Source organism: Jaculus jaculus, chromosome 7, assembly GCF_020740685.1.
Source record: "Jaculus jaculus isolate mJacJac1 chromosome 7, mJacJac1.mat.Y.cur, whole genome shotgun sequence".
Taxonomy (NCBI): Eukaryota; Metazoa; Chordata; class Mammalia; order Rodentia; family Dipodidae; genus Jaculus; species Jaculus jaculus.
Window position 1 is genome coordinate 140,105,131 of NC_059108.1, and position 26,193 is coordinate 140,131,323.

The following is a 26,193-nucleotide window of genomic DNA, read 5'->3' on the forward strand; positions in this document are numbered from 1 at the left end:
AGGGTCGCCGTGAGTTCGAGGCCACCCTGAGACTCCATAGTGAATTCCAGGTCAGCCTGAGCTAGAGTGAGACCCTACCTTGAAAAAAAAAGAAAAAAACAAGAAAAAAAGATGAGTGCTTGTTTTGGAGCCTTTAGACTGCAAGCTAAGCAGCTGTGAGTCAAAAATTCAAAATCAGAAATGCCCCAAAATCTGAAACTTCTCAGGTGCTGACGTGAGATCACAAATGGAAAGGCCCACAGCTGACCTCATGGGACAGGCTGCAGTCACAGGGCAACAGCACTAAGAACCCTTGTACAAGGTTACCCTCAGGCTATAAGATGCATATGGAACATAGATGAAGTCTGTCCTTACACATGAGGGTCATCCCCAGACATTTCATTATGCATATACAAAATTCCAAAATCCAAAAAAAGCAAGAACAACAAAAAAAAAGCAATTAAAAATTTGCTTGGCATGGTGACACATGCCTTTCATCCCAGCACTTGAGAGGCAGAAGTAGGAGGGTCACTGTGAGTTCAAGGCCAGCCTTGGACTATAGAGTAAGTTTCAGATCAATCTGGACAAGACTGAGATCCTACGACAAAAACAAACAAACAAAAAATTCCAAAATCCAAATAAGTCTGAGGCATTCTTGGTCCCAAGCATTTTGGATAAAGGATCTGCTAACCATGTCTTGGATTCTATACTACCTGTAAAAAATCAGACCTTTAATAATAAAAACATAATAATCATTGGGATGAAGGAATACATAGGACAAGATAAGACATTTCTCCACCCAGATGAAAAGCTCGGGGTTTTGGCAGTTGGGTTCACTATAGATTCTTGAGTGATGTGATGATGAAGTGGGGGTCTAGAAGACTGATCTGGCATGCAGGTGGCAGTCTGACTATGTGGGTTAAACATCACAGGAAGAGAACACGAGCCCAGGAAGAGGCGCTGAGCACATGCCAGACCTCACAGGAATGGGGACCTCTGTCAATGCTCCTTCTTCACCCCCACTTCACCCTGGTCTTAAGAGCTTCCCAAGTTCACAGATGGTGGCTCTAGGGTAGGTGAGCAGAAATGATACAGGAACATAGGTGGTATTTCAGGAGTCTACAAGGAAAACAGACAAAAACCTGCCTGCTGCCATCAGCCCTCCTTGGCATGCAAAGCCAGCCCAGGAAGGACCACTGATGAGAGGTCCCATTCCTGACTCCAGCGATGAGCAAGAACCGGAAGCCCTGGGGCTGAGGGTATCCGAAAATGCTCCCTTTCAGCCTTCCAAGAAGGGCTCTCTGAGGCCCTGCTGGGAGCCTGGTCCTGTGCCTCTGTTTGTGCCAGTCTCAGATAAATGCCCACTGTGCTAGACATGTGTGAAACAAAACTTAAAAAGTTAAAATCTGAAGCAAAGCCATCAACCAAAGAGCCTTTGCTGCTTTGTTTTGAAACCCTGTGGCCTAGGTGATGCTCTGGCTGCTGTTCCAAAAGCTGCCACACAGGTTACCAAGGTCAAGTTCTAACAAAACCCTTTTTAATTACATTAGGCTCTTGTCTCATTTCTTTCTGGCCTTGTCTAGTTTCTCATGGGCTAGACCTGTGACCTTAGGCCAATTGATTTCATTTGTTTTGTTTGTTTGTGTCCCATGAAACAAGAAGGGAGCAGTGACCACAGCGAGATCAGGCCCAGGTACCTGGATACAGCAGCCTATAGGCACTATATTTTGTCAAGTATCCCCAGATGACTCTTGGCTGCCAAACTAAGGAAAGCAGGTGAACCGGAAAGAGAAGTGACTTGCCCAGACTCAGGCTGAGGTCACAAGGGCCATCAAAGGCATCAGAATTCCACTCTCTGCATCCAAGTTCAGGAAAGAAAACCTCTGGGCATTTTGCTCAGGTCTAAATTTTGAGTGCCTCACCCAGGGGGGACAGAAAAGGAGCCCCCATGAGTGACCTACTCATCCAGTCACTATTTACATCTTGGGCCAAACCTGCACATACAAAGGAGGGAGGTACCAGGGAAAGCTTCTGACCAAGTGGTAATTACTCACCAGTTCTTATACGGTCATGCTATTTAGGAAAGTGTTAATTATCATTAATATCCAAAAAGCACTGCAAGGCATTTTAAAGGTTTTTCCATTACTAATCAGTTATATAATTAGTCATTCCTAAAAATACCAGCTGCTATTAGTACCTCGTGCCATTCATCATAAATCCAGACATTGATTTTATTGATTATTATTAGTTGCTAATAGCTAATTAGAACACAAATTCATAACCCAGGATCTTTACAGCACTTGTAGACTGGGTTCTGATCATTCTGTGGGTAAGAATCACTCTGGTGGTTACCACAGTTCCTTCTCACCCGGGGAGGACAGGTTCCAAGATTCCCTGGATATGCCTGAAACAGTAGATAGTTCTGAACCCTGCATACAACTCTTTCCTACACACAAAGGCCTGTGATTCATAAATTAGGCACGGCAAGAGATTAACAAAAAATAATCAGAGTAATGATGATACTGTAAAAAACGTTATGTGGATAAGGTCCCTCTCTTCCTCTCGCTCTCTCTCTGTCTCTCTGTCTCAAGTCTTATTGTACTGAACTGGCTATGGCTGAGTGTGGGTAACTGAGCCCACAGACACTTGAATACTAGAAAAGTGAAAGTGCAGATACTGAGGGGGGTCAGCCATCCTTCACAATGAGGGACCTTTCTCATTAGAGGTCAGTAGTTCTGCCATTGACAGTAGGTCACCAACCTCTGTAGGAGGTGGCCTTCACCAACCCTTGATATTCACTGAGTGGGGGAGAGGGTGAAGGCGAGGGTCCAAGAGGCTTAGGCTGCTGCCACTTCAGAAGAAAGCTCCACTTCCCCTTCTGTTGTCATTGCATGCCTGTCTGAAGAGCCTGCCCCAAGAAGATCCATTCTGGTTTCTTTTTGACAACAGATGCAATCAACTAAAATAAAACAGGTATTACCTGTCTGCCTTTTGGGTTTTTCTCCCCAAATACAACTTCTCCAAAAAATTGCTCCACCAGCCAATGTCTCCACCACAACCTGTGTGTGCCCACCACGTGCAGGCACTTAGTGGACGCTCACATGAATGAAAGAGTGGATAAACCAATCAACACGTGGATATTTGAGAGCATTTGACGACGGCATGCTCACACTTGTCAGGTCAGAACAGACTGAGGTGTTGCTTTACAGAATTGATGGGGAAGAGACTCTGAGTTTTTTAAAACAATGGTTTCATAATAACAGAATTCTCTACTGACTATACCATCAAAGTACATTCAATAATTAATACCTCTTTCAAGGTAAAGTATTGGATGTACTCACTGGTTCATGCCTGAAATTCAAGCAACATGGAGGGCGGGCGCGCGAGGACTGCTACAAGTTCTAGGTCAGCAGCGAGTCCTAGATTAGCGTGGACGACAATATGAGAACCTATCTCAAAAGATGGGGGCTGGCCGGGCATGGTGACGCACGCCTTTAATCCCAGCACTTGGGAGGCAGAGGTAGGAGGATTGCCATGAGTTCGAGGCCACCCTGAGACTACATAGTGAATTCCAGGTCAGCCTGAGCTAGAGTGAGACCCTACCTCGGGGGGTGGGGGGGGGGAGAACGGGGTCTGGAGAGATGGCTTAATGGTTAAGGCGCTTGGCTGCAAAGCCTAAGGACTCAGGTTTGACTCCCCAGTACCCACATAAGCCAGATACACAAGGTGGTGCATGCATCTGGAGTTGATTTGCAGTGGCTAGAGGCCCTGGCATGTCCATTCTCTGCCTCCTTCTCTCTCTCTCCCTCTCTCAAATAAATAAATAAATAAATAAATAAATAAAAAGGTACTGAAATGGAATTTCAAAGGGGAAAGTGTGTGGGGGGATGGAGGGTATTACCATGGGGTATTTTTTTATAGTCATGGAAAATGTTAATAAAAATTAAATTTTAAAAAAAAGGTACTGAAATAATTTTCCTACAGAGTAACTGACTCACATTAGGAAAAAAAATCAACTGTGATTTTTTTCAGTTGCAGGACATATCTTACACTGTCAAAACAAAAAATAAAAATAAAAAAATCAATTGTGAGACAGAAATATAATTCAACAAACAGTGACATGGATGCTTAAAAACTAATGGCAGTTACTTATTAAATAAAAAATAAAGATGATCATTATTTGAAGGCACTTCACAGACAAACTCTCATTTAACCCTTTTCCTGCCCACTTTACAGAGAAGGAAAGAAGTTCCCAGAAGCCAAAGCACTTCTTCAGCAAGTCACATAGGTCAGAACCGGCAAGCCAGAATGTGGACCCAGGTTTTCCTTACTCCTTCTTCCTGGAGCCCTGCCTCATACAATACAGCATGGGCTAATGCAACAGGAACTAAGATAAGGCAGAGAAAGAGCTGGGCAGATTGTAAAATACAACTGCAACATAAGTTCCTGTTATCAAGTTATTACACACCATAAAAGAAATAATGGTCTGTGGGAAAGCAGCACACTGAAGAGAATGCCGGCACTCATCCGAACTGGTAAAAATGGGGGCTCGACAAGGATCGAAAATCAATTCAGGCTTATGTAAACAGCTTGCCATTCATGGGGTTTATCTTTGTTTTGATAAGTTATTAAAGTGCATGCTTTTTGAAAACGGAATTAAAGGGTGAACAGAAGTTTCCACAGGATGGCTTATGTCCCTGCGTGTTTATATATGTATACATTTTTTAAATAAAATCAGCTATTGGAGTCTTTGCCAATACAAACATTACCTGGACACCCACTGTTTAATCAGTGCGTTTAGAAAAGAACCAGGATGTCAGACAGCACAAAAATGCTGCTCACAAAAAGTCAAAAGCACGACTCGCTGGCAGTCATTTTTAGAGACCCTTGACGTGAGCTGGATGGCATCAAGCAGGCCCCAGTGTATAAGATGTACCTTGGTGCATGGTCTTGGCCATGACTTAGATCTTTAGGGGGTGACCGAGCCAAGCATTCGTCAACGGTTTCAGAAGCTGGGAAGACAAGTGGGGGTGACACGGGTAGTGCTTGCAGACCTACAGACGAGGGTCTCACCACCGGCTCACAACCTACACAGTACTGCCCTGCTCCAACAGTGACAAGGGCATTGAGATGTCACCCACTCAGATCCCTACCAGCGTAGGCAGGAAAAAACTTCTTTAACAATGGCCAGCAGGTAGAGGGGCTGTGTCCTGACCCCTCATGCCTTCCTGCTGAATCACTGTTCCAATCCGAGAGCCCAATTAGTCTGGCTCTGGACAGCTACCAAATCAATAGCAGCCACTAGCTGTGCATCTGGAAGTGGCTTGTCCCAACTGCTCAGGGGACAGTATCTGGTGATCATGACAGAGCTGAAAAACACCCTTGACTATGCCTTTCTCTTTTGTGCAAAGTCACCAACATCACCAGATTGGTCAGACGCCATGCTCTGAGAACTGAGAGCTGTCTCCTCATGTGAGATGACGGGTACCCTCCCCTCTGCCAGCTGTCTCCACATGTGAGATGACGGGTACCCTCCCCTCTGCCAGCTGTCTCCACATGTGAGATGACGGGTACCCTCCCCTCTGCCAGCTGTCTCCTCATGTGAGATGATGGGTACCCTCCCCTCTGCCAGCTGTCTCCTCATGTGAGATGACAGGTACCCTCCCCTCTGCCAGCTGTCTCCTCATGTGAGATGACGGGTACCCTCCCCTCTGCCAGCTGTCTCCACATGTGAGATGACGGGTACCCTCCCCTCTGTCAGCTGTCTCCTCATGTGAGATGACAGGTACCCTCCCCTCTGCCAGCTGTCTCCACATGTGAGATGACAGGTACCCTCCCCTCTGCCAGCTGTCTCCTCATGTGAGATGACAGGTACCCTCCCCTCTGCCAGCTGTCTCCACATGTGAGATGACGGGTACCCTCCCCTCTGCCAGCTCTCTCCTCATGTGAGATGACGGGTACCCTCCCCTCTGCCAGCTCTCTCCTCATGTGAGATGACGGGTACCCTCCCCTCTGCCAGCTCTCTCCTCATGTGAGATGACGGGTACCCTCCCCTCTGCCAGCTGTCTCCACATGTGAGATGACAGGTACCCTCCCCTCTGCCAGCTCTCTCCTCATGTGAGATGACAGGTACCCTCCCCTCTGCCAGCTGTCTCCTCATGTGAGATGACGGGTACCCTCCCCTCTGTCAGCTGTCTCCTCATGTGAGATGACGGGTACCCTCCCCTCTGCCAGCTCTCTCCTCATGTGAGATGACAGGTACCCTCCCCTCTGCCAGCTGTCTCCTCATGTGAGATGACGGGTACCCTCCCCTCTGCCAGCTCTCTCCTCATGTGAGATGACGGGTACCCTCCCCTCTGCCAGCTGTCTCCTCATGTGAGATGACGGGTACCCTCCCCTCTGCCAGCTGTCTCCTCATGTGAGATGACGGGTACCCTCCCCTCTGCCAGCTGTCTCCACATGTGAGATGACAGGTACCCTCCCCTCTGCCAGCTCTCTCCTCATGTGAGATGACGGGTACCCTCCCCTCTGCCAGCTCTCTCCTCATGTGAGATGACGGGTACCCTCCCCTCTGCCAGCTGTCTCCACATGTGAGATGACGGGTACCCTCCCCTCTGCCAGCTGTCTCCTCATGTGAGATAACGGGTACCCTCCCCTCTGCCAGCTGTCTCCTCATGTGAGATGACAGGTACCCTCACCGGTGCCAGCTGTCTCCTCATGTGAGATGACGGGTACCCTCCCCTCTGCCAGCTGTCTCCACATGTGAGATGACAGGTACCCTCCCCTCTGCCAGCTGTCTCCTCATGTGAGATGACAGGTACCCTCCCCTCTGCCAGCTGTCTCCTCATGTGAGATGACAGGTACCCTCCCCTCTGCCAGCTGTCTCCTCATGTGAGATAACGGGTACCTCCCCTCTGCCAGCTGTCTCCACATGTGAGATGACGGGTACCCTCCCCTCTGCCAGCTGTCTCCTCATGTGAGATGACGGGTACCCTCCCCTCTGCCAGCTGTCTTCACATGTGAGATGACGGGTACCCTCCCCTCTGCCAGCTGTCTCCACATGTGAGATGACGGGTACCCTCCCCTCTGCCAGCTGTCTCCTCATGTGAGATGACGGGTACCCTCCCCTCTGCCAGCTGTCTCCTCATGTGAGATGACGGGTACCCTCCCCTCTGCCAGCTGTCTCCTCATGTGAGATGACAGGTACCCTCCCCTCTGCCAGCTGTCTCCTCATGTAAGATGACAGGTACCCTCCCCTCTGCCAGCTCTCTCCTCATGTGAGATGACAGGTACCCTCCCCTCTGCCAGCTGTCTCCTCATGTGAGATGACAGGTACCCTCCGCTCTGCCAGCTGTCTCGTCATGTGAGATGACAGGTACCCTCACCGGTGCCAGCTGTCTCCTCATGTGAGATGACAGGTACGCTCACCGGTATGCCAGCTCTCTCCACAGGTTCGGTAACATAGTACTCTCACCTATGCTATATGGATTTCTGATTCTTGCAGCCAAAATCCTCCTACCTGACACATGAGCAAGTCCTCACCTCCTTATTCTCAGAAGTAGGCCTCTACCCTTCACATCTTCCATCTCTACAGCAGGTATCTATTCACAATTAATAAGGAAGCTCATCTCCCTTACGAACTGAATATCAGGCTGAAGATATAGCTCAGTGGCACAGCCTTTGTCTGGTATGCATGAGGTTCTGGGTTCAATCCCGAGTACCACCACCAAAATAACAATGTAAAGGTAAACACCCCAAAGCTAAGCCTGTCAGTCAATCTCTATTTGATTGTGAATTATGTAATCTGATTGCTTTCTTTCTGAGACCAGGCAGTGATCAATCAATCACAGAGCTGGGGGAGGGGCAGCAGTGGGAGACAGACATAACTGGACCGGGCATGAAAGAAAGCACAGAAGCCTACGCAGAAAGTAGCCTTGCACTCTCTATCTCCAAGCTGCTGGTGGCCTCAAGGCCTTAGTGTGACCTAGAAATAAATCATTCTCCTGCCAGGCCAAGTTGAGCACCTTCCTAGGGTTATCATTCCCAAAACCAAGGATCCACTTAGATCTGGGCACAGCATGTGATGGGCGGGGGGGGGGTGGATTTCAAGTGTCAAACAAAATGAGCTTTCCAAATGGGCTTGTCTGTTTACACAGCAGCAGGGAGAGGGGGGTGGCCCAGGTGGGACTTCTTCCCTCCAAAAACAAGCTCAGTGGTGCTGGGCTGATGCTGGTGGCTGGGGGACTGGCCTCTCATGCCTCTGGAAGCTGCTCTCCTGCAGGCTGTGAGGGTGGGTTTCTGGTCTGCCCATGCCCTCAGCCTTCACTGGCCACCCCCAAAGAGGACATGGTGCTCTGCAAACAACCTACCAGGCATATGCCCCAAGAAGAGATTCTTCTCTCTAAGGAAGATTCCAAACCTTTATTACTGCTCTTATTGGTATTGACCTTATATCCACCATTCCTTCAGGAGCCAGTGAGGGTCTGAGCAGAGTAAAGTGGCAGCTGTCTCCCTGGCCCAATGGGGCTCCGGATGCTTTTCTGGGCAAAGGCAGGCTCCTGCCTGACTCAAGAACCATCAAAAATCCGGCAATCCTACATGTCTCCTGGTTCTCTTCTAGCGATGGCCACTCCTTAGCTGCTGCACATTCCCCACGATCTCCAGGGTGCAGGCGTAAGCCCAGTACCACCAGCACTCAGCAGCCCCAGTCCCTCAGCCAGTCAGCTTCCTCTGCGACACACGGCAGCTATTCCAAACCTTCGCCCCCTCAAGTCTCCAGTGCCACCTCCTACCCTCTCATTCTCGGCAGATGGTCTTGCCTCCTACTTGTAGAGCAAAAAATAGGGGTTATCAGGCTGGCACACACTCTGCTGCCCACTTTCCCTCTCCTTCCCACAGCCCTGCACACTTGTCTGCACCCAGCCCTTCCGCTTTCCTCCACGCTCAAAGCAGAGGCCTATTCAAGGCCAGTGTCAGGCAAGAGAGATGGCTTAGCGGTTAAGGCTCTTGCCTGCAAAGCCAAAGGAACCAGGTTCGATTCCCCAAGACCCAAGTAAAGCCAAATGAACAGGTGGCACATGTGTCTGGAGTTTGTTTGCAGTGGCTGGACTGTGCAACACATGTTAATTGATGCGTGTTCCCTTCTTGACTGTTTCTTCATGACACATGGCGGCTTAGCCTGGTTCTGGCTCTCCAATCTCCATCAGTAATTACCCTCGTGGGTCCACTCCCTAGATGATGATGCTTCCTGTGGTTCGTCCTTGCCCCCCCTTTTTTCCACATATGTCTTCTCCAGGCGTTATGGCTTCCATGTGAAATATCACCCACAGGTTTACATTGACACTGGTTGCCCAGCTTGTGGTGCCCTTTTGAAGGCTGTGAGACCTGTAGGGGGAAGGGCTTGACTGTCATGAGTAGGTCATGAGGAGCTGGTCTCTGAAGGTTATTCCAGCTTCTGGTATGAGCCTGCTGTCTCTGCTTCCTGTCAGCCACATGTGAGGAGTCCTGCCACGTGTTCCTACAGCCCAAGAGCTACTCCTGCTGCCAGGCCTTCCCCACTGTGGGAGACTGAAATCCCTTTGAAACTGAATCATGATAACTTTCTTCCCTTAAGTTACTTCTGGTAGGTATTTTGTCATAGTGATAAGAAAAGTAATTAATACAATAAGCGAGCTCAACTACTCCCCTACAGTAGGCCACCATGGGTACCCTTGCTCATAACTCCTGAATCTGTATTCCAAGCTGAGCTCACTCCAGGCTGACAGGAACAGTTATCCAAACTGCCAGCAGCAGTGTCTCACCCCCCTTGGCGGCCTCACTTCACTTTGCTCTGAGACCCACCCCAACCTCCTGACTCATAATGGATTATACTTCCCAGGCTCCCCTTCCAACTTGCTTGCAGCTAGGTCTGACCAAAGAGCAACTCTCATGGAACACTGGGAGACCCAAGGAGGGAAACCCCTGGCTCTAATAGCACATGTGCCTCCTACTCCCTATCTGTGATTCAGTTCCACTGGGCAGGCCTAACACTGCCCCAGCTCCCACCAAGGGCTCCCAGTTTTGGAGCTCCAGCAAAACACCTTTTTCTCTTTGCCGCTCTACTGTGAGGGTGGTGATGGCTTCCCACTATTTTTGATCGATCTCACCATCCAATTGGGTGACTGGTCTTTGTTCGAGCCCGTGTCTCTTTGCGGATTCTGGAGCTTACACGGATCCCACAATCCTCGGGTCTCTGCTCTGCTGCGGAACTGGGGTTAGAGGTGTGCGCCAGGCCCAGCGGATTACGTGGGATCTGGAGGATTGGAACTCTAGCAGTCTCAGACTCCTCAGACCCTCACGCTTGCACGCGAAGCACACTTAACTGCTGAGTCGTCGCTGCAGCCCAGAAGCTTCTTTTTCTTTAATTGGACCCTGGATCATACTTGGTTTAAGGCACCCAAACTTAATCATTTAAACAAGAAACCTAGGATATATTTCAGTCTTCTCCTTCTTACTCGTATCACTCCAAGAAATGCTAGTCACGAAGTCTGAGTGAGTCCCAGCCTTGAACCCATTCCTCTTCTTTACCCCCATGACATCATCTTGCTTCACACTTTGTCAACCCAACAGTTTCTCAATTAGTCTCCTGGCCCCAGTCCCCCAATGTATTTGCCTGACTGCCAACACACTTTTGTTTCCAATGCACATTTGATTAAAAGTCCCATGATTAAAATTTTTAAATGGTTCCCCACTGACTATAAGAAAAAAAAAAACCAGATCCTGTTAGCCCCACAAATATGTCACTGTTGACTATGGCTACTATTCAATCTTTGGCATGGGATACAGGCTCTCTTTTGTCCTGCCTTCCTTCCCAGGCCCCTCTCAAAGCACTCCAAGCTCCTAGTGTCAGAGCTAGCGGACACTCTCCGAGCACACCCTGCTCCCCTCTCGGGGCCTTCCCACGTGCTGGCATGTCCTTGCTCTCCCCAGCTGTCTTACGGACCCCTCCAGAGTTCACTCAGGCATAACTGCTCCAAGGAAGACCCTCGTGACATTTCAAGTGGCCCAAGCACAGTGCCTGGGTGCAAGCACCCCTGGACAGGGCTCACATGCCCACTCCCCCAGATGGCTGCGGGAGAAGGTGGGCTACACTAGCATGTCCTCACCACCCGTGCCTGACGCAGGCAAGACCTCCATGCTGCTGAGTCTAAAGTGGGTGGAAAGAATGCAGTGAACCCGGATTCCAAAGAAGAAACAGGGGTTGGGGAGGCAGCTCAGTTGATAAAGTACTTGCTGTGCAAACATGGGAACCTGGGGTTCAGATCCCTCGCACCCATATAAAATCTGGGCATGGCAGCGCACACCCGTAATCCCAGGACTGGGGAAGCAGAGAGGGGGACCTCTGGGGTTTGCTGGGAAGTCAGTAGAGCTGAAGCAGTGAGCTCTGGGTTCAATGAAAGACCCTATCTCAAAAGAAGAACTAAAGTGAAGATAAACTGAGGAAGACACCAGTAGATACCTCTGGCCTCTACACAAATACGCACACCAAATATGCCCACATGCATGTAAGTGATACACACATGCATACCACACACATGTGCATGTACACACACACACAGAGAAACAAAGGAAAGGGAGAGGGAAATGCCAGCAAGGGGAACAGATCGCTGACCTCCATTCCATAACTGCTGGCCTCAACAATGACAGCTCACCCTCCCTTGATCTGAACATGGAGCTGAAAAATCCAGGAGCACACTAGGACCTCTAGGGCTTACCCCAGGGCCATTTTCCAGCAGGTAAGTTTATTCATTCAAAACAAACATCAGCTAAGCAAACAAGCAATCTATATAAATATTTCTGTGTGATCTGCCTGTCATTTTTCTACCTCTTGGTTGACATACCCTCTTTTACTAACATTTAATACGTGATGGAACATTTTCCACCCCAAGGAGATCACTTTGGTTCATCTCATTCTATGACACTCCCTCTTGGCGTCAGCAGCTGCTCAGCATGTTCTGAGATTGCCCCAGCGGGTTCCCAGGGCAAACCAAGAACTGGCTGACCCTGCAGAGGGGAGGTCGTAAGTTCTCATAACACAGCCTTGGTCATGTCTCAGCTTTCTTCTCCCACTCTTTTCTACGAAGGTCCACTGTCCACCCACCAGCACCCCACTCAGGGAGATAAAGATCAAGGACAGAGGAAGAAGAAGGGGGCCACCCACCTCCATCAAGAGAATGTCCTTTGAGCTCTGAGCTTGCACCTTTGGGTGCTGGACCTTCACGGCCACTGTTCGACCATCACGTAGCACCGCCTTGTGGACCTGGGCCAGGGAGGCCGCTCCCAGAGGGGTGTCATCGAAGCTCAGGAACAAATCTTGGATCTGCCAAAGAGAAAACAGTAACTGAGAAGAGGACAGCTAGATTCAGTGAAAGGGCGCTAAGAGGCCAGGATGGAGCTGTCCTCTGCCCCACAACAGACTTACTGCTTTATCAGCTGTGGGCTAACCCTGGGTCCCAGCTAGCCACTGGCTATGGTGGAGACTCACACCAGGGAGATGGAGGAACTAGGACAGGAGACCTGGTGGAGGGATGTCTACACACATGTGCGTGGGGATCCTGAGTACCTCCATCAAAGGCCAAGGAAATGATGTCGCCAATGTTCAGAACAGCGCATCATCATTTAATTACCACTGGGTCTCCTACGCCTTCAGATTTAGAATTGGGGCCCACAGCAGCCCACAGCAGGACCAGATAGCAGAGGCTCCACTCCATCAACCTGGAGAGCTCAAAAAGCCCAAGCTTGAGGCTCTAAACAACTGCCCCTGCCTGCCTGGGCAGCAGCATCGACCTGGTTCCTCAGCCACCCCGGCCACCCTTGCAGAGATGCCAGGGCTGCCAGGCAGTCACCTGCAGTGCCACCCAAAAGCAGCCTGGGTAGATCCTCTGCCCCTCTGTGCTTTAGTTTCTCTCTTTGTGAAGGAGAAAATGTACTCTTACTCTTCCATCTCCTCTCTTTTTTTAAATATTATATTTTTTTATTTATTTGAGAGATAAAGAAGCAGAGAGAGAGAGGCAGATAGAGAAAGAATGGGTGTGCCAGGGCCTCCAGCCACTACAAACTCCAGAAGATGTGATACCTTGTGCATCTGGCTTACATGAGTCACAAGGAATTGAACCTAGGTCCTTTGCCTTTGCAGGCAAGCACCTTAACCACTAAGCCATCTCTAGCCCCCATCATTTCTTCTTCTTCTTCCTTTCCTTGTCTCTTAGAACAGCCCAGCCTCACCAATTTTTCCAAAGGAAAATTCTTACTGATCAGAATGATGACAACTTTATGATCCAGATACAAATATACTACCAGATGGAAAGGAACCCCAGTACCTGTCTCAGGATTGACTAAGACTACAATCCTAATCTTCCCCATTTCTGTAAACCCCTGTGCAGTGTGGTGTGATTCCAGAAAGCCTGGTTATTTACATATACAGGAATGTGCGCACATGCATGTAATTAGTCACATGTGCCCTCTCCCGGCCCCTAACCCAGGTTCTTCTGCTTTGAGGACGACTCAATCCCTGACTCCAGCCCACTTCTAGCCACTCCATCTTACCCCTCCACTCCACTCCTCTCCTTCCCCCCTCCTCCCCGCAGACTGGAAAGGTCATAGCCACTATCCCATTCCTAAGCTGCACCACCACGGCTGATCTCACTTCTGAAATCACTTTCTTGGCCCTGCTCAGCCCAGTCATGATTCCTATAATACAAGAGCCAGACGATGTGGGGAAGAGAATGTGTGACTTGGTCACAAGAGACCAGTCTTCCATGGACCTTTATTTCTCCCTCCTGGTACCTAGTCCTCCAGTGCCACACTGCCCTTTCCCCTTCATTGTGAGTTCTGGGCTCCCTGAGAACAAGATTCACCTATGTCATCCACTTATCCCTCCAGGTCTCTCAGCACAAAAGCCTTCATCATGGGATTGGTCTTGGTATGTATGGGACAGTGAGGCCTGTCCCATAAGCGCAGAAGACCGTCAGCAGTGTTAAGCTGCAGTGTTGGTTCGCTCTGCTCACTGCTAAGCTAACTGAAGCTTGGGAGGCGAGGTGGACTAGGCCCTAGGCAGGACCAAGCAGACATCTATTAAGTGAATATAGCCACAATTCCCCCCACTGCAGAACTGACCCAACCTCTTCTTCCCTCTGCAACAGCTTCCTGCTCCTACTGCTACTAACGCAGCCCCTCAGTGGGTAGTTACCCACGACCGTGAAAGTGTGATCCTCTGTGGGATTTAATGAGGCACGTTTCGCCTGTAACTCCAGGAAGCCCTCAGCCAGATCCAAGCAGCCCCAGCCACCTTGACCAACTCAAAAACAGGCATGTGTTCCCAACTGGTCCAGGTAGACTCAAATTTTCTGTATTTGTTTAAAGTGCAGGAGACTAAATCCTTTCTATTGAACTTGAGCAGAAAAAAAAATATATATAAGTCTGGACATACACACAGTAACAATAAGGAAGAAAGCAGAGCTGAGAAAAGGAGAGAATAAATCCTGGCTATATAACTTTATATAACTATATATAACTTTAGCTCAGTGATTGGCCATGCCTATAATTCCTTTTCTATTTGTTTGTTTGCTTAAGTCATTATAAGTTTTGTGTCACACACAACTAAAGGGGCTCTGGCTGACTGACCTACTGTGTTCTAGGGCACCAGCTGGGAAGAATGAAAAAGATATGGAACTCTGTACTTGTGGGTTCCATCTTGCCCCTAACTTCTTGAGGGAACAGGGACCCAGCAATAAAAGGAAGGCAGTGCTTCGGAGTATACATTACACAAATGAGATCCACATGGGTCCCTGTGGAGACTGGTAGTTCCTGGAGGAAAGAGTATTTACCAAAGCAAAGCTCTGAACTTCACTCCCCTCTCCCCTTCCTCCACTCCGGCCCCAGCCTCAGGCAGCTGAAATGGCCCCATCTTCCTGCAAATTCACTCCTCAACCCTAGTCTTTATCTGCGCGCTGGCGGGGGAAACATCAGCTCATTGCCTGAGGACAACTGGTCTTCAAGCCAGTGTCATTGCAGGGACATTGCTGAATCACTGCAACCAGAGAGTGACATAGCATCTCTAGGGCTGTGTGACAGGAGCAGCTGCCAAGAGCACCCACAGGGAAGTGGAGGAAGGAGAGGGCTGAGGCAAGCAGATCCTAATCACCGGGCTGAGGAAGGAAGCCTGACTGGACATCTCCACCAGGGACAAAAAGGGGCTGCCCACAACTTCCTGCCCTCAGCCAGGCATTCAAGGAGGTACCCCAGATACTACCCACGCACAGCTACCAACTCAGCTCCTGAACCAGCTCCAGCTGTGAGAGTTGCCCAGATTCCCAATTATACCAGCAGAAGCAAAGGGGACATGAGAAAGGACAGTGAACTCTCATGGGGCACAGGGCACCTGTCAGACAGGCCTCTGCCCTACCTCCAGCATCCTTGCAGCCTTTCTTTCCCTCTCTGGCTGAAAGTAACTCCTACACCTTCCCATGCACATGCAAGGGCATGCAGGCACGCATGCACGTGATTGTGCACACACACACACACACACACAATAACTGATCACTAGTGAATGCTCCTATCCTAGCTGGCTTATAAAAAAAGGTAATTAAAGATAGGTGCTGCAGCCTATAATTAAATATGAATAAAGTATCTCTAAATGGAACCTTGATTCAAAGTGTTCAGTGAAAGTACTTTATGCTGATAGATAGTAAGGAAAAATAGGCCCTGTCCCGAAAGCAGAATTATATACCCCGTGCAGCTGAAACAAATGCCACCCCTCCAATCAGCGACGACCCACCTCATCGTCCCCCAGCCCTCTTGCCAGAAAACCATTAGCAGAAACAAACTGCAGCATTTGCAGCAATTAGATTCAAGCAGGGCCTTGGCTGCCTCCAGTCACTCGTGGAAACTTGTCGCCCTTTCTCAGGCTTGCTTCCTCCTTCCTTTTCCCTCTCTGCGTCTGGCGGGCAAAATCAATTAAGTGAAACAACTGCATTTTTAAAATGACTAGTTATGTGCTTTTTAATTACTGCTGGCCTGAGATTCAAATATATTGATGGCATTGAGAAAAGAGGAAAGTACCACGGAAACAGTTTCTCTAGCTCTGTGCCAGGGGTGTATGTGTGCATGCCCATGTACAAGGGGGGGGGTGTCTTTTTATGAGGGGAAAAATACCAATGGGGCAAAAAGAAATGCCTCCCTCAGGGCCCTAGCTGTTAAGTCCTCAGCTTGTTGACTTTGGGAAGGGCCCAGGGATCTGAAAACCAAGTGACATTGTACTCAAGTACATGCAAAGGCAGAGGCAACCCACTAAATCAGTCCTTCGGGTTCCCAGAAAGCTGGTGACTGGGCAGAAGATCCAAACTGCCAAATGAAGCAGCTAAGCACCAGCCAGGGGCCTCATTCAGCTCAAGAGAACAACAGGAACCAGGACCCATGGAGAAGCTACAGTATGTCTGTGGAGTTCGGACTGTGTGAGCCAGCATCACCACCATCCACAGCCCAGCCACCCTGGGGCCCACCATTGGCCTGGACTCAATAGTTATAGGGTATGGCCTGATTCAGCAAGGCCCAATGTCAAATATCCACCCTGTCCCTTATATGCATGCACATAAGATCCAGCTCAGCTTCAGAAATGTAACATCATAGGCATAATGCATCTCACAATTCCCAAGTTGACCCAGCTCCAGTGAAGACAGGAGCCCGCTCGAAGCAGGCAAAGGCAGGACTAGATGCCAAGGCCAGGCAGTTCCCTCTTAGGAGCTAAGGAGGTGCTCAGGACACCTGAGGCAGAACAATGTAGAGTGGTTACCATGATATCAGGAACCAACATCTGGCTCTCTCTTCTGCAGCTAACTCACCCCATACCTGACTGGGCTCCCACTGCCATCCCATTGGGCCTATGGAATAGCTGCACTAACAGAATAGCTAGAATGAACATCACCACCCATCCCCAAGCCCAGCCTAAGGCAGTCAGGATGGCTCCAGCCAGCCAGGACTCTACGAAACTGCCTGGGCAGAACACCTCCCAGCTTGCCTCTTCTCATCCCCTCTGCATACAGCCTACCCCTTCCTCGGCTGCTCTGAGCACCATTTCCCAGGGACCCACTTCAAGCACCCTATGCCTCATAGTCACCCTACCAGCTGGCATGTGTTTGCTGCAGTTCCTGCCCTTTTTACTAGAACAGGTCTGATTTGTAGCCCCCTTCTTCAGGGTCATTCCTATGTCTCCTAAAATGAGATTTGATGGCAAATGGGCAACATGGGCACTCAACTCTCCTTGCATTGATTTTAAAATATGCCAACAGTTTTTAAGTACTCTTCCCTTTGAAGAGTCTTTGCCCTTCCTCTTGAGTGTGAACTGGAATTAATGACCAACCACTAAGTTACAAAAGATCTACAATTAACCAACCAATTCCCCCTCGCTCTCAAATTTTTTTTCAGGGGTCGGGGACAAGCTGCCCTGTTATAAGGATATTCAGTACTCATGGTGAGGAGCCAGGACCCCTGGATACAGACCCTCTAGCTCCAGGTAGGCTCTCAGAGGACTGCCACCTCACAAGAGACCAAGTGTGATGGCTACGTAAGGTGCCAGCGTGACTGGATTAAGGAACACAAACGCCCAGCAAAATGTTCCTCTGGTGTGTCTGTGAGGCTGTTTCCAGAGGAGGGTGACCTGTGGGTCAGTGAGCTAAAAGGAAGGTCTATCTGCCCGCAGTTGGGAGGACACCAACCATGTGGCTGGAGTTCTGACTGGAAAGAATTTTCCTGTCTCCCTCTTGGAGTTCGGATACTCTCCTCCTTGGCCCTGTACATCCGAACTGCAGGGATTCTAGGACTTTCCCCAGCAGTCTCTTCTTCCCCCTCCTCCTCTTCCTCCTCCATCCTCCATCCCCCATCCTTTAGTTCTAGGCTTCTGCCTGAGAATGAAAAATACCACCACTGGATCCCTGGCTCTGAGGCTTTCAGACTTAGCTGAGACTGGCTACCAGAATCCCAGGGTCTCTGGCCTACAGTTGACATGTCAAGGGAGTTCTCAACCTCCATGAACACATGAGCCAATCCTCCTATCTCATGTATCCAGCTCTATTGAAATCTACCCTATTGGTTCTATCTGTCTGGCAAACCTTAATACACTGAACTAGAACCATCCAGTGAGCAACTCCCAAATTCCTAATCCACAAAAATTGTAAGATAAATGTTTGTTGCTTCAAGCTACTGAGTTTGAGAGCAACTTGTCATGCAGCAATAGCTTAAGTGAAATACCCAAGCATACCCTTGCCAGACATCACTAATCCATCTGGCATTCCTTTCTGCCGAACTCAGGTAATGCCTTGCAATCGCTCTCAACACAGTGCTCCAGGCATCCACTACCAATGGAACAGAATTAATGTGTGAAATGAAACCAATTTACCAGTCCTTTACCTAACCCAATAAGTCAACAAATGTCTACCACAGACTGTTTTATGACAGAAACTATGTTAGGTGCTTGAGCCAACAACAGTCTCTCTGGCCTGAGGAGATCTCAGAAGAAAACAATAGCCTCTCTGAAGAACACACTTGCATTTTAGTGGGTGAGGCTAGCTGCAGACAACACCCTCTGCACTTGGCCCCTTCACCCAATCCTGAAGGCTACACCTGGCATGGGAAGGTGAGCAGACCTCCAGTATGGCATAAAGACCCGGAGTACCAAAGACACAGCATCAAGAGTTCGCCTTCTGCACTCATGGTGGGATACCCCCCAACCTCTGCATCCCTCTCTCAGCTTGAGGACATGTGGACACCCCCTCCCACGCCATCATCTTCCATAAGGATAAGCAGCAAGGAGCCAGGGACAGGAACACTCTAGGGTAGCTGTGGGACATGCCCAACAGCTGATCAGGACAGTTGGACCTGAGGCCAGTAAAGTGGAGACTCCAATGCAAACACAGGGGAATGGCCAGCCTCAAATCCTGGCTCCATGGTGCACCAGGTGGACAAGTCACTTAAGCCTCCACCTGCTTCATCCACAAAGCGCTTACTGTGAAAACAGCCTCACAGGGTTGGTGCATAGAGAGTACAGAAGAGCACCCAATGTACACCCCAGAAACTGCAGGAGTGGAGAAGGCACCAGTGACAAGGAGAGGGGGTGAGACGCAAAGTGCGGGACACTCAAGCAGTGCTGACTTCCATCCTGCTCTTCAGTGACATAAGCCACCATCCCCATCTACCCAGAGACTGCAATGTGACCCACTCCCTTGCCTTCCTATCTCTTCCAACCCACCTTCCCCCTGTCGCCAGATCTTGCCGCTTCTCTCTACTTAAACCCTTTCACCAACTTCCTATGGCCAAAATCTCTAACAAACCCAACAGAGCTGGACCCTGCCTACCTCTCTGGCTCTGCTTCCGTCCAACCACATGCCTTCTCTAGGCCGTCTGATCACTCCTTGCCTACCCCACTGCAAGGCCTGTGCACATGCGGCGCCCTCTGCTGGAAGCTTCCCCTTCCCCCACTCATCCCTTACTGCCATCTTCTCAGAGAAGCCCCAACCTGAGGAAGTGATCCTCAGAGCTCACGTGTCCTCAAACACAGTGACCATGGGCACGTGCTGACCTCCACTCAGCCTCCCTCTTCCTCCTGGACTGCAGACTTGAGGTTTTGCTAAGCATTATATGTGAGGTTTCTGATACAGAATTGTGCTCAATTAAGTATGTCTTGTTGAGTAACGTTAAGGTTATCTTCCCTATGCTCATTAGGGTGAGGGTGACCTAGGAACTTTCTGCTGACCCAGGTGTGGTGCTTTGATTCAGGTGTCCCCCATAAACTTAGGTGTTCTGAATGCTAAATTCCCAGCTGATGGAGACTTGGGAATTAATGCCTCCTGGAGCAGGTGTATTGTTGAGAGCGGGCTTATGAGTGTTATAGCCAGTTTCCCCTTTACAGTGTTTGGCACACCCTCCTGTTGCTATGGTCCACCTTATGTTGGCCAGGGGGTGATGTCCACCCTTTGCTCATGCCATTATTTTCCCCTGCCATCATGGAGCTTCCCCCTCAAACTTGTAAGCCAAAATAAACCTTTTTTCCCACAAGTTGCTCTTGGTTGGGTGATTTCTACTAGTGAAGGGGACCTGACTGCAACACCAAGATAGGTGAAACTCCTTCCAGAAGTGACCACAGTTCCTTCAAGGTGGCTAAAGGAGCGTCCTTGGCAATGGGTACCTCAAGAGCTGTGGGTGGAGGGGCTCTAGGAACTGTTGTGATAATAATGATTAATAAAAAGCAGATAAACACTCAGTGTGACTGGCCAACCTGGGAAGCCATCCATTAGAGCTGTCATTCATTAGTGGTGGGGGAGGGGCGGTCCAATCAGATCTCCTCAGCTTAAGCAAACCTTCTGTAAATTGTAGGCTGCAGGCACTGACATTTGACAAATTATTCTTCATAATCCACTGTTGCCTGTCATAAATCTAATCCTTCAACACTTCCCATCTTAATAACTCCTGTAGCCTTAGAGGGTGATGTGTCTATGCCCCTGCCTGTGACAGAGATCTCTGAGGCAAGAGACCAGAGATCCTAAATAGAGTAAACTATGAAGCCAGGGACCCCCAGCGGGAGCTCAGCCTGGGCAGGTCTCCCCTGGGTGATCAGAGCATAGGGCAATGAGTCACCCTGAAGTCACAGGACACCCAAGGAGGCTAGGTGCTCTTACCCCATGATGGGGTCAAGAGAGGTGATCCCAAGAGCTGGGCATGGTGGTGCACCCCTTTAGTCCCAGTACTTGGGAGGCAGAAACAGGAGGTTTTTCATGAGTTCAAGGCTACCCTGAGACTACATAGTGAATTCCAGGAAGAAGATTTGAGAGGTGGTCCCAAGAGATAGAGATAGGATGGGGAGTCAATAGCCAATAGCTCTCTGCCTTTCAGTGCCAGCCCACCCATATAAGCTGGAATCTGAGCTTTGGTTGGCCCAAGGGAATCTCTGCTCCTCAGGGTCAGCTACAAGCAAGGCCTTACATTTGCATAATCTTAGATGCCTTTGAAGCATTCTTGCCTAATTCTCAACCCCTTCCTGAGGTTTGTTGGAGGAGATATTATCACCCCCATCTTATAAAGGACTATGAACATAGTCACTAAAGGCCACATAATATCCAAGGTTTACTCAAACAGCACTAACTAGCTAAGGGATATAGCTCAGTGAAAGAGTGCTTACCTAGCATGTGTAAGGCTCTATGCTCAATCCCCAATACTGCCAAAATGGGGGGCTGGGACACAAAGGGTCAGAATTAGAGATGATGGCAGAAGTAGGAGTCTGGGGTAGAGAGATTGGAGGAAGGAGCCACAAGCCAAAGAATTCAAGCAGCTTCTGGAAGCTGAAAAGGGCCAGGAAAGATTCTCCCCTAGGGACTGTGGAAAGGATGGGGCCTTGCCAACACCTTAACTTCAGGCCTTTAAGACTTCTGACCTACAGAACAGTAATGCAGTAAATGTGTTGACTGAAGCCACACTGCAGAGATACGGTGATAAGTTGCCATACTGACAGGAATCCCCAATAGGCCCTCTATAACATTTGCTGACCCCTGACATTTGTGACACACTCCAAATAAAGCAGTTTTTAGTCTTTTGCCACCTTTCCCAGGTCAAAGGTGGGAGGGAAAGTAGGGGAACATGGGCCAAATATGAACCCCAAGATGTGGGGCCAGGAGAAGACATCAGGGTTTTCTTGTCTAGCATGCCAGATGATGACATCTACCTATTTCCCCTCACAGGAAAAAGGGTCCTCTGCCACCTCAAAGACATGCCCTCCCAGTCCCTAGGCCAAGGCTGAACCCAAAGGGCTACAGTAGCATTTCCTTCCCTTTTCCAGGAGCCTAGCTTCCTTTGCAGCCTTACAGGGACACAGCAGCCTCAGTTTCAGGCCCCTGAGGGAGAGCTGTGGGGCCCCCACGAGTCTCACGTCACAGGACTCTGGAGCTGACTGACAGAAACTGTAACTGTCACAGTGATGACTCTCCTTCCACACACCCAGCTTCAGGAAAACACCCCAACAACTGAAGAGTCGGGAAGTGCATAAACACATTCAAGGGCTGCTGGTACTGCAAACACCATTGTCTTGAACCTGGGATACTCAAGACAAGTAGGCCTGGCCACTGCCCCCACCCCAAGCCTGGGAGACACAATCCTCCCCAGTTTCACTCAAGGTGACCTGAGGCAATGCCCATCGAGATGACACCCCCTGTCACACCCCCAGCTGGCAGTCGAGCTCCAAGCACTCCACCTGGCCACAGGCCTCCTGAGCCTTCCTGCCCGCCCTCCTCTCCACAGCCTGCTCACGCCCATCTCCTCCATAAACCCTAGCTCAACCTCCCTCTCTCTGCACATTCCTGAGGGGTCAAGCACAGCGGGACACAGCAGCCCAAGTCCTACACAGCTTCCTCTCATCTTACAGTGACCTTTTATTATGGCATGTCACCAGTCGGTCCCACCCCTGAAATGCCAGGTCTCAGAGATGTCAGGATGGTTGCATTGAGAACTCCCAAGCCCAGCAGCCCATGTGGCCCCAACCTCTGACTCTCAACCAGGCGCATGTCTGTGGAAGATGTGCAGCCTGAGGAGGTTACAAGGGAGGCGCGTGAACCACCTTGCAAACGACCAGCTGGGCGACTTCAGGAAATCACTTCACCTTTTGGTGTCTTAATTCCTTACTTGTAAAAGGAGAATGTTAGATAACTTGTTGGCCCTTCTAACTTTTGAATGCTGTAGCTCTTCTTTTCCAACATACTCTCCCCAAACTGTGTCCAGCAAACATGCACACTCAAGTCTAGTTCATCACCTGGAGTCAGGCTATAATCCCTTGTTAAAGATGTATGCACATGGGCATACAGTGGGCATACGTGTGTGTGTGTAAACCCATACAAACACACATGTGTACTTAAGTCTGGTTCTCCACCTGGAGTCAGTCTTCATATCTGCTTCTAGGTCTGTGCGCACACATGAATGTACATGTGCACATGCTGGCACACACATGTGCACCCATACAAACACTTATGAGTCTGGTTGTCCACCTGAAGGCAAACTACGCATGCATACGCAGAGATATGCATGCACATGTGCGTGCGCACACACACACACACACAAACACACACACACATGGGCATGCAAACGAGCACACACCTTCTCTTCCAAAGCAACACAGGCCCAATCTCCGAGAGGCTCTCAAAGCAAGGCCTCCCCAGCCTAAATCACCATGGGCGCTGGGCTGGGAAATGGGCTTATTCCTGAGACGCTATGCATGAAGCAGCAGGCCCAGCTGGCTGGTTCATAATCAGCATAAAAAATTGATTAGCCCTTTCCAAATTAAACATTATTGTTTCAGCAGTGGACATAAATCAACTAGACATGGAGGGCGCGCCTCCTTCTGCTGCCCAACAGCGCACCAGGTAGAGAGCAGGTGGGGAGAGGCAACAGCAGGCGGCATGAGGAAAAGTGGAGAAAGAGTGACAGCTGTCCCTTCCCTCCTCCCACAGAGCCTGTGAGCACAGGCAGACTCATCTCCAGAGGGGACATGGAGGAGGAGCCAGACCACATCCCTGGCACTTTTTGAAGGCCCTCCTCATCCATCAGCTGACTGGCTCTAGAGACATCAGGTCAGGGCCAGCCTGCTGCTACAGGAAACATGACAGACCTGGATGGGGTCAGAGAAAGGAGAGCAGCCTCACAGGCGGCCTGGGTGCTGGCCCAGTCTGACCTCACTAGACCATCAGAATGGCCCTGAACCTGGCCTTGCCTCCTGGCTTCCAGTGTGTAACTCTCTGGAGTCACAGGTCAATCAAGATCAGTTCCTCGGGCTCACTCACTGCCCTGCTTGCGATCCTCAGCAAGTCACTCAGCATCTCTGAATCTTGCTTAGTGCATCTGGAAACAGTGGGGGCCGGGAAACCCACCTCACAGAGCCGCTGCAGAACTAACGACCATGGATTTGAAAACACCTAACGCATTGTTCAGACAGAGGAAGCACTTGATACCCATCCAATCCCTCACTTGGTGCTGACCTCAGCCTCAGGAATTTAAGAGGGGAGCCTTCTGCTGCCAGGACAAGAAACTTTGGTGAAAAACACAACTTTGCTTCCAGATAACCAGAGAATGCTGGGGAGACTGGTTTCTGTCAAGATGGCCCGGATCGTTGTGGCCTCAAGCACGTGACTTCACCTCTCTAGCCTTAGTTTGTGCTTCTGAAGAACAGGTGTCCTCTCATAGGACAGCTGTGAGGATTATAACAAGATGCCTTCAAGGTTTCACCAGTGCCCCACTGGCTCCCTACAGCTCTTTCTTCCCTTTCTGCCAACTCACCCCACCTCTTGGTGACTCTTTGCTGTAGTCTCAGGAACAAACGGCCCTTAGGAGCAACCATGGATGAGGTGATTAGAAAGTTATGGTAAAGTGCCAGGGATGGGATACCTTCCAGTGAGTTGTTGGCCAGGGAGGCCCCTGGTGCCCCCAAAACATTACAGGCCATTGTCAAGGCCCTTGGTTTCCCACCAGGAATAGATGGTAAGACCCTATTACTGAAGACTCCATATACTTGGGCTGCAAGGTCACTGAGAAACCCTGCTGGAGCTGAGCTGAAAACCTCCTCCATGTAGACCAGCTCACAGAAAGCTGGAAAAAGCCACACTGCATGCAGTTCAATGACGGAGAGAGAGAAATCATCAGTAAAGATACTCAACAGTGGACATTGCAAGCCTTGTATTGGCCAGCCAAATGAGCCAATGGGTGCAATAGTGGCACATCTGTTATGGCAGAAACCAACCACCCTCTAACTGGACTGGAGGCCTGTTTCATGGGAAGGAATACATCCCTGATACTGAAAACCTACAATAGGTCATGAACCCTAGGGGTGTAACGTCTGCTGCTATTTGACTAAATTTATATACTGTGCTCACCAAACTACCCAGTATAAGCACTTCTCTTAATGTTCATACTCATATGTAAATGCTATTCTCAATTTTGGTTAGACAAGCTTCTCTTTTCAGTGACCTTGGGATAACTCAGAAGGCACCATGGTGCTGAGAAGAAGTAACAGAGGAGTACTCAGCACTGAAATATCTCTATCACATCTTCCAAGGCTCAGGGTCCATTGCAAAAGAGGTGGTGGAAAGAGTGTAAGAGCCAAAGGAAGAGTAAGACTCCTTACAATGTGTTCCTCCAGACACAAAATGGCCTGGATATCCATGACCTCACAGTGCCTGACACACAGTGCCTGGCCTACACAAGACTATCATAATAGGAGGAAAAGATTAACATCAATATAAGAGAAACTAATTGAGAGGGAGAGGGGATATAATGGAGAGTGGAGTTCCAAAGGGGAAAGTGGGGGGAGGGAGGGAATTACCATAAGTTATTGTCTACAATTATGGAAGTTGTCAATAAAAAAATAAGTTAAATTTTTAAAAAAGAGACCTAGGTTCTAGTCCTCTTTTACCACTACCTAGATGAGCCAATTTAGGCAAATTTCCTCACCTATGAAATACAGGGTTGAGCCAGTATGTTTCCTTTTTTTAGGATTTTATTTATTTATTTGAGAGAGAGAGAGAATGAGAAAGGATGTGCTAGGGCCTCCAGCCAGTACAAACCAACTCCAGGTGCATATGCCACTTTGCTCACTGGTTTACCTGGGTACTATGGAGTCAAACCTAGGTCCTTGGCCTTCACAGGCCAGTGCCTTGACCATTAAGACATCTCTCCAGCCCAAACCAGTATGTTTGTAAACCCTTACCACCCATGAGTTAGGATTCTTATGGATTACTTGCCTCTGAACAAAAAGAGGGTGGAAAGAGAGACCAATAGAGACGGGGAGGGGACATAATGGAGGGTGGATTTGTGAGGGGGAAAGTGGGGTGGGAAGGGAATTCTCATGGTTTATTGTCTATAATTATGAAAGCTGTCAATAAAAATTTTTTAAAAAGAGGGTGAAAAAAACAGCGCTTGTCAAATATCAGGAGGATCCAGGAACCAGGAGAGGTGCTGCATTTACTATGAGGCTCTAAGTATCACATATACAACCCACAGTTCCATGAGGCATTGCACTCTAGATAGCCATGCCATTATTTTTATTTTTATTTACTTATTTATTTATTTGAGAAACAGAAAGAGAAAGAGGCGGACACAGAGCGAGAAAAATGGGTGTGCTAGGGCCTCTGGCCACTGCAAACAAACTCCAGA

The 26,193-nt window shown here is 49.3% G+C and overlaps 1 protein-coding gene across 7 annotated transcripts in view; it reads right to left on the reverse strand.

The window, feature by feature from the left end:
- The window catches only part of Adck1 (aarF domain containing kinase 1), a 143,528-nt gene that overhangs the window by 27,013 nt on the left and 90,322 nt on the right, over window positions 1-26,193 (reverse strand). For all 7 annotated transcript variants that reach the window (XM_045154058.1, XM_045154057.1, XM_045154060.1 and 4 more), the window contains one exon: window positions 12,179-12,337. In XM_045154058.1, the coding sequence (XP_045009993.1) occupies window positions 12,179-12,337 (159 nt within the window). The remainder of the gene's footprint in view (window positions 1-12,178; window positions 12,338-26,193) is intronic.